The 9,368-nt window shown below is 32.8% G+C and overlaps 1 protein-coding gene across 1 annotated transcript; it reads right to left on the bottom strand.

The window, feature by feature from the left end:
* Positions 1–825: 825 nt before the first annotated feature.
* Positions 826–7,654, bottom strand: LOC18448371 (clavaminate synthase-like protein At3g21360). Its single transcript, XM_011630338.3, has 3 exons — positions 7,169–7,654; positions 4,316–4,566; positions 826–1,419 (listed from the first exon to the last, which is right to left on the bottom strand). The coding sequence occupies exons 1-3, from the start codon at positions 7,547–7,549 to the stop codon at positions 1,071–1,073; spliced, it is 981 nt and encodes a 326-aa protein (XP_011628640.1). The 5' UTR covers positions 7,550–7,654; the 3' UTR covers positions 826–1,070.
* Between the last annotated feature and the right edge of the window lie 1,714 nt (positions 7,655–9,368).

Genomic DNA, 9,368 nt, shown 5'->3' with positions numbered 1-9,368 from the left:
TCGTCAAAGGCAAAAAATAAAATAAAAAACTCACTCTCTATATGCCTAAAAAAATAATAATGAAAATTGGCATCCCAACATTGCATTGGAACCATCTAATTTTTTGAGGGAATTATTTAGATGTTCAAGAACTCAATATCCTTTTTTTTTTCTGAAGATAATCATCTAGTTATAAATAAATGGATCCTGAAATTTCAAATAAAAAACAATCTGGCAAGTAAGCGTGTGTTTGAAGAAACAAAGCTATTTTTGAGTTTTTTCAAGAAACTGAAACAATTTCATTCTTGTGTTAAATCGATTTTAAGTAAAACGCTTTTATAAATTGACCCATACACCTATTTAAATGAGTCCTCTCTCCAAAATCTATTTTAGAAATGGATTTTAGATTCAAAGTTTTAGGGAATGAAAATCTCAACTACGATGAGTAGAAACCTGGAAGATTTTTTTAACAAAATAAAAATCTTTTGACATAGTTTTAACATCATCAATTTGAAATTTTTTTGGGGCTACTATTTTTTATCATCCATCAGCAAGATGGATGTTACATGACTATTATAGAGGTACGTCCCTTGACACACAAACTGCTTTTCGTCTAAGCAATAAAGCATTGGATCATTGTTCTAAAGTAATTTTTAAGTTATTTCAAGAAGCAAAATATTTTGCCCCTAGATTAAACAAAACCTTCCGATTATTGGAAGGTTAGAAGAACTCAATCCACTTTTTTCCTTCTGAAATTTATCACATGGTGATTCTTTCTGAAATTTGTCATGGTGATTCTTAGGTGGATCCTAAAATTTTAGATCTAAAAATTGCTCTTGAGTAGCGTTTTTGCCTGAGAAAAAAATGTAAATTATGCTCATGCGCAAAGCAAATAAACACACTCATACAACAAATTTCTGAACAAGGGAAAATTACAAAATGGAAAATGTCTATAACGGGCTTCCATGGGAACACACTGAAAACTAACTCCCTATGGTACTACTTACAGAATTGACTAGCGAAAGAGACTATAGAATTCACTTGTACTCACGCGCACACACACACACGTACAGAGAGTGAGAGACTGGAATTCACTTGCACAATGAAGCTAAAATGACGCGAGGAGGCTTTCCGGGCCTCCGCGCATGCTGAACAGCAAGGTTGTCAAGAAGCAAGATATCACCCTTTTGCCATCTTATATTCACATTGATTTCATCCCTAATCTTCTTGTAAGTATTGAAGGCTTCATCAGGAAATGGAGTCCCATCTCCAAAGCATACACTCATGTCATCAAGCTTGCCAGTGTAGCCTACAATGGTGAAGAACCAGGCCCTGAGCCCCCCTTGAAAAGTTCTTATTGGGTTCAAGGGTCCAAATACAAGTTCAGCCCCCCCATCCTCTAGAAATTCAACTGAGTTGCAAGCTAGCTTCAGCAGAGCCCTATGTTGGACAATGAAGAGTCGATGAGGAAAGGTTTGCTAGGCCTCCAATTAAGATCACATTAAATTATTACTCAAAAAAACAAAATATACTTTTGTCATGGTAGCAAAAGCACAATTGAAATTTGGGTGTAGTTGTTGCAACTTTAAACAATCCAATTAAGGCGCACCGCCAAATTATATAATAATATATAATTTTGGTGTAAAACATTCTTAGGATTATCTCAAAATATATTTTCATATCTAATTATAAAATTTTAAATACCAAAAATAGTTAAAATCAAGTAGATCTATAAACATATGAAAATCCTTAAAACATATTGTCTAGATAAGTGATGCAAGATGGACTATTTATGGGACTTGAACTCTTTTTGTTTTTCCATATTTATACATCTCGACATCGAGATGATCAATTAGAGGATTTTTTCAACATTAAAGCAACATTTTTTGATGGATTTTTGAGGTGCATCTTTAATTTTACCTTTTAAGGTTGCAACCTTGTATAAACTTTTTCCTTAAATTTTTCTTGAAATAATAAAGATAATTATTATACTAAGGTTCAAGTGCATTTATAATGAAAATACTATTGCAGTTTAAGAAGGTAATTTGATGGCCTATAGTTGCACATCTATTCTCACTTGAGAATGCATTTTCAATATAGGAAATCTTGCCAACCAATCATCTCTACTTTGAGAATTATGGATCTAAAAAAAAAATCCTGAATTTCTAGCCCTAAACATACTTTATATCTTGTAACACATTTATCAAACTTTTAGTTCACGAGTTCATAGATCCTCCAAATTTGCAATATTTTTTGAGCTTCAAATACTATAGTTATGGGTAGATATAAATTTTGAAAACCATTACAAGGGTTTCTTGTAGAGTTGAGTTGAGGCTTTATCAAGTATCTTCAAAAGCATGAATGGGGCAGACTAGTTGATCCTGGCCCGATCCGATTAGTGGGACCAATTCTAACTAAATCGGCCAATTAGTGCCCCGACTTTTGTTGAAAAATAAAATTTGGGTAAAAAATCCCAAAAAAAATTGTAAACAATGTTCAAAATTTACATGTATTGTTTTTTATATTGTGATATAAAATAAGCAAAACAAAAAAATGTTACATGCATAATTGGGTTTCGGAAAAAATTTTAGGCACCTGAAACAATACTTTTTCAGTGAACTAGTAATTAAAGGAGATTACATAATATTACAAAAGTTTGATACCTACCGCTGAACTACCCAAAAAAAAAAAACCTTGGCCTATTTATTTAGCCAAAAAAAGGTAGGACAACTTTAAAGCAATGGTTGTACTTTGGTTGCATACTAGTAGAAATTGAATCTCGGAAGAAGATACCAACAATTGAATTGATAAAATAAATCAAATAAAATGATTGACACAAGCTATTTTGTATGCAAGACCGTTTGTCTTTGATATAAGAATATTATCATCATCCCTAGCCATTAGACGGGAAATTGGTAGGCTAAGGGCACGCCACAATGTTAAAGAAGCTTTTTCTTTGACTTTGAGGTCAGTTAAAGATACACTTCCCAGCTAGTCAATTTTTCATCTAATGGCCATACTGTACAAAAAGTATACGCTTTACGTTTATAGAAGGGTGAGGCCCTAAACAATCAAATTAAAGCACAACTAAAAATTCACTTGAAAAGGTTTTTTGGATGCTGAAAAATTCTCAAATCGATCATCTTAACCTCAAGATATAAACATGAGAAAAACTGAATTTCTTGACTTAGAAATAGTACATCATGTAATGCATTTTCTAAACCATTAATTTTCAAGATTTTCATGTATTCATAGATCTCCTCTTTCTACATTATTTTTCAAGCTTTATATTTTATAATTAGATATAACAATAAATTTTCAGGCCATCACAAAGATTTCTAGTATTGAAACAATGTCTTTTGATACTATTTGAGGGTGGGTCTAAATTTGACTGTTTAGCGCCTCAACCGTACATAACCCACACCCCCTAAAACCCATAAAGGAAAACGATTATCTAAAGGCAAGGCCCTTAACAATTAAATTAAGGCGCACCTCCAAAATCCAATAGAAAAGGTTATTTCGATGACCAAAAATCTTCAAATCGGACATGAGAAAAAATGGATACCAAGTCTTGAAAATAGTCCATATTGTAATTTGTTTTTAGACTGTGAATTTTCGAGATTTTTCCAAGTGGTCATCGATTTTTAAATGTATTAACAATGCACAATTTGAGCTATCTTTACAATAAATTGTTGATTAGTGCACAAATCACTCGATTAATGCTCATTAGTAGAGATTAATATAGTAAATTGGCCAATTAGTAGACTACATGGACGTAGTTTCTATCAGTCCCCGTACTCATAGGCATAAATGTACCCACTCTTAATAATCTATTTTTGAAATGGATTTTGGCCATAATTTTTTAGTATATAATCTCTAACATGGAGATTATTAATATGTTAAAATAAATAATTTTTGAAAATAAAAAGTAATAATTTTTGAAAGAAATATTTGGACCAATGATTTTAAATTTTTTGGAGGGACCGCCATTTACTTCCATCTTTGAGATGGATGGCTTATGCCTTACGAAACACAAATACAAGAATGCGTCCCCCGATGCATATAAACCTTCACCTTTTAACATTGTTGATTGCATTTTGAAGAGTTATTAAATACAAATAAATCCGGGCTTTAATTACTTTTAGAAGTTACAGGGTTGTTGATTGTATTTTGAAGAGTTATTAAATACAAATAAATCCGGGCTTTAATTTTTTTTAGAAGTTACAGGGTTTTGGGATGCCAAAATGTGATGTCTTATTTCCATTCACATCACGAAAAAAAGACCCCTCGATGCTCAATCAACTACCAAAATAAACCAAAAAAAGTAAAATCTTACTGCTTTCCTGCTTCGTTCTTGTCATCAGTTTGTAGTACTTGTTGCCACGTTCTCCTAAACTGTTTCTTGGAAGCGATTTTTGGGGTCCATACTCGGATAATAGCTCCCACATTTCCCAATTTATTGACAAATTCAGGCAAGGCCTCCTCCATCTTCTCAACAACAATGTGGCTAAGTAGTATGGAGGTCTCACCGCCTTCTGGTGGGGCCTCCATACAAAAGAAGAAGATCTTGGAAGGGAATTTTTTGCTCTACGATAACAACAAAGGAGACAATGAGAAATAGGGCTCATTTGAGCAACAAAGGCATTTATGCCCTTCCAAAACAGAGAGACAAGGAGGGAGGTTGTTATAGGAAAAAGCGTGTGCTTGTTTTTTTTCCTGATATTACCAAAGACACATACTTGTGTGTGACAATTTAGAAATTTAGACATTTTTAAAACTATTTTTCTTCCATTTTTTCTATAAAATGATACAATGTTGCCTAAATCCCCTCCTCTCCCCGTTTTACTTTTTAAATGATGCACAGACGGATCGGGCCTAAAAGGCCAATTTGGAAACTGGTATTTCTGACTCCCCCATCCATTTCAGACATTAAAACGACTATGCTATGACTTTGTAATTTCCCTACCTTTTTATTGTATTATATGCCATTTTTTCAAGTCATAGATTCACGGTTTCAAGTGGCTATACCTTCTCCCATCGCAAGAAGTTGGGAAAAATTTGAGTGGATGCCATTTCACTTTGGGCTTAAAACCAAGTTCTTTCAATTTTTGTATGAAACAAAACCACACAGATTTAATCATAAATGCCAACAAACTCCTAGCTTTCTCGAGTTGTGACAACAGCTAGCAACAGAATATATATCAGTAGTTAGTATATAATTCTCCCTTAGGACAATAGTATACATTTATTCCCTCGGGCAAAACTTTAATTTGGGAGTTTGCAATTGCTTATATACGTTTAGTTTGTCCCACATCATTTTTATGGCCCAACGTTGCTGCAAAAGCGTGCACTTTATTTAAACAATAGTTACAATTTGTTCCAAATTATATATAGTGTTTGTATTGGGTAGGGATATGTGGGTTCTATAAATAAATCTTTCTCTCTCATATAAGGACAAATGAAATGGTCTATAGTTATTTTTAAGATTAATTATATTTATTTATTTTTAATATTTAATATTTTTAAGATTAATTATATTTATTTATTTTAAATATTTAATCTTTTTCAGATTCATTATTTTTATTTTTATAATATACAAATATAAAGTACATATAATTAATCTTTAATTGTATATAATTGTAAAAATAAAATTTCATATAATAATTTACAAAAATTAACATAATTATATGAAATTATTTTATTAGCTCATAGGATATTAAAAGAAACAAAAAATAATATTAATATTGGTTTATAGATGATTAAAAAAATACTAGTTTATGAGATATTTTAAGAGCGAAAAATAACACTAGCTCAGACCGCTTTAGAATTTATTTCAAGTTGCTTTATCAATTATCTCACATTAATATAAATTTCTTTATTTATTTTTCTAATTTTATTAAAATATGATTGTAAATTTATATTACAAAATTTTATTTTTATATCAACACCAATTATTATACATTATAATTATTTATTTGTGAGGGTCATACCCTTGTTTTTAATCACATTTATTATAATATTGTAACTAATAATTATACTAATTACAACGATAATAAAATCTTGTATTTTTTATATTAATTTATTTACATTCGAATTATGCAATATATTATTTTTTTTTGTAGTTGTAAATTAGATTTTTAAATCAGATGATAATATAAGACAAATTTCAAATTTATTATTATTTGTATAGTAAAATGATGATAAAATAATAAAATACAAACCAATAATTCTAATTTCAATATATAATATTGTATTTAGTTAAGTTTTAATAAATGTTTGATAATATTCTTCATACAGGAAACGAACATCTCAATATTCCCATATTGATGCAAAAAAAAAAGTTATTAATGTAGTACCCTCATTTCTTATTGGATTCTTAAAAAACAACATTTATAATGATTTTTAATAATCTTTTTAAATTTTTTTAAGGGTGAATCCGACCGATTCGAGATTTTGGTGGCCATTTTTAATCGTTTTAATCCATTCTTATTGTAACCCATGTATGGTTATATACTTCATCCATGATAATTCTATAATTTTTCTTTTGTGTGATGTAAATTTAATGATTAACATAAGTTCATACAGTGAAAGAACATTTCAATATTCACATATTGATGGAAAAAAATGAAAGTTAATAATGTAGTACCCTTATTTTTTATTAGATTCCTAAAAAACAATATTCATAATGAATTTTAATAATTTTTTTAGATTTTTTTAAGGTTTAATTTTATCGATTCAACCGATTTTCGATTCGGATTACCGATTCACCGATTCGAATGGATTTTTGGGATGCTCGATCCGTTTTTTAAACCAATATATATATATATATATATATATGAGAGATATAAGATAGTAGAACCAATTGAGATTCATCCGAGTTCACTCGGATTCATGACTCTTGCAATTTTGGAAGGGATTGACCATAATGTTGGCCGATTCTTCGGAGCCTCGAGTCCTTCCCCAAAAAAACTTGGGTGGGTCTCCTAAAACTAGGGCATGTATTGTAATTTTCCCAACAATTGGTGGGCCTTAGGGAGTGGCGAGTCGGAGCCGAGTTTATATTTAAAGAGAGAGAGAGAGAGAGAGAGAGAGTACCACCAAGGAAATTTCGAGACACAAGGAAACAATGTCATGCATGAAATCGCATAAAGAGAGGAGAGAAGGGGAAGGGGGGGGGGGAGGAGCTCACATATGACATCTCATGATGGAAATCAATGAGCTTCTCAGGTGGAGACTCATTGGCAGTGTAGACACGATCAGCAACCTTGGAGCGCACGGCGCCACCAGCCTCGTAAACCATCTCCTCCCACCCAAACGCCTCCACCACGCTCCCAAAGTCCTCTGCACGATGCACATCAAACCCTCGAAAGAGAATAGCACCGTGCCGGCTCAACTGTTCATCGAGCCACCCACGATTTGCCCTTACGGCCTCTGCCAAACGCGTTTCTCCCCCTTCATGCGAGGGAGTAGAAAGCCCATCTTCAAATCCATGAGAGGGTAGGAGAGTCCTAGGAAACACTATCTCACCAAACCACTTCTCTTCTTTCACTTTTCCTTCTACAAACTCCATTTTTGGTCACTAATGTGCTTTAGCTAACCTAACCTGATCACAGGCCCATGCATTCGTTCATATATATAGCCAAGCTGTTTAGCCAATCATATTAGAGGACATGCTTTTCCATATATGTATTGACAAAAGTGACGCACAAACTAGTTAAAGATTTGGAAACATTTGCCCATTAATGTACATCCGGCACATATTTATCATCAAAACGTGAATGCATACAACTATGATGACAACTGTCATCACAATGCATGGCAACAAGAAATAGCGGCGCCTATATGCAACCCAAGGTAATAACCATCACTTATGTCGCCCAAATCGGGCTCCCCAAAAATCTCGGTCCGGATCGATGAGTCAGTAGTTCGGATCATTGTTTTACTGTGTGAAAAACGTGAATGCCTATAACTATGATGACAACTGTCATCACAATGCATGACAACAAGAAATAGCGGCCCCTATATGTAACCCTTTCTTGGGAAGGTAATAACCATCACTTATGTCGTCCACATAGGGCTCCCCAAAAATCTCGGTCCGGATCGATGAGTCAGTAGTTCGGATCATTGTTTTACTGTGTGAAAAACGTGAATGCATACAACTATGACGACAACTGTCATCACAATGCATGACAACAAGAAATAGCGGCACCTATATGTAACCTTTTCTTGGGAAGTTAATAACCATCACTTATGTCGCCCAAATCGGGTTCCCCAAAAATCTCGGTCCGGATCGATGAGTCAGGAGTTCGGATCATTGTTTTACTGTGTGAAAAATTAGTGAACCGACAAAAAAATACATGAAACAATAATGAACTGGACATAAACTGAGCCAGATCAGTGGACTGACGGTATGGATCACCATTTTACTGTGCGGCACTATCGGTTGCCTTCTAGAATATATACGCAAAACCAAAATGGGGTGATCGATTCTCAAGTCGGACCTGTTGATTTTGTAGCGAACCAGTGTTGTCTACATCATTGGTGCATATACCATGCTCCCAAGCGAGCATGGTGTACATTTACTCCTTCATGAGAGAAAAAAAAGCTACCAGCGGATTTTTCTCATCTGGAGTTTATCACATGGTGATTTCTTAGGTGGATCCCAAAATTCCAAACCTAATGAGTACTCCTAAATGGTTCTTTCGGAAACCTAAAGAGTACTCCTAACTATTTCTTTCGTCTAAGATAGTAAATATACAATATTGCTCTTATGGAGTGTTCGAAAATCTTTGATCCGATCTGGATTTGTTTGATCTGAATCGGGTATTGGTCTAACCATTTCCGATCCATTAACATTGATGATATCATGAATTAGTAAATGACGTCATGGATAGGCAATCGCCTATTAAGATATCAGCAAATCCTGTTATGATGTCATACTTTTTTTTGAAATTTTTTTCCATTTTTTAGACTTTTTTTTCCTAATTTTTTTATTCTTTTCCAATTAAAAAATAGGTGCTTGTGGCTAGTCCATTTTTTTTACCGGTGAACTTCACGAATTCAATCACAATGTCACGTCTTTACACTATTTTATTTTTAATGTTTTTTTTATAAACTATTTTGACACCAAATTTTGGATGTCCATTCCTCTATTAAACTCGCACAAGCGAAAAATATTAAAAAAATATTTTCAATAAAATAAAATAACCAAAATACCCCTGAAAGTTTTAAAGGGTGTTTTGGTCATTATATTTTATCGAAAAATTATTTTTAATATTTTTTATAGGTGCACCCCAATGAGAAGATGGCACGTACCAAATTTTATTTTCATACAATTTGTATAAAAAAACTAAAAATAAAATATCTAAGACATCGGATATAAGATCAAA

The sequence above is a fragment of the Amborella trichopoda genome, chromosome 11 (assembly GCF_054954075.1).
Source record: "Amborella trichopoda isolate Santa Cruz 75 chromosome 11, AtrichopodaSantaCruz75HAP2 v2.0, whole genome shotgun sequence".
Lineage (NCBI taxonomy): Eukaryota > Viridiplantae > Streptophyta > Magnoliopsida > Amborellales > Amborellaceae > Amborella > Amborella trichopoda.
This window is presented reverse-complemented; position numbering and strand designations above follow the sequence as displayed.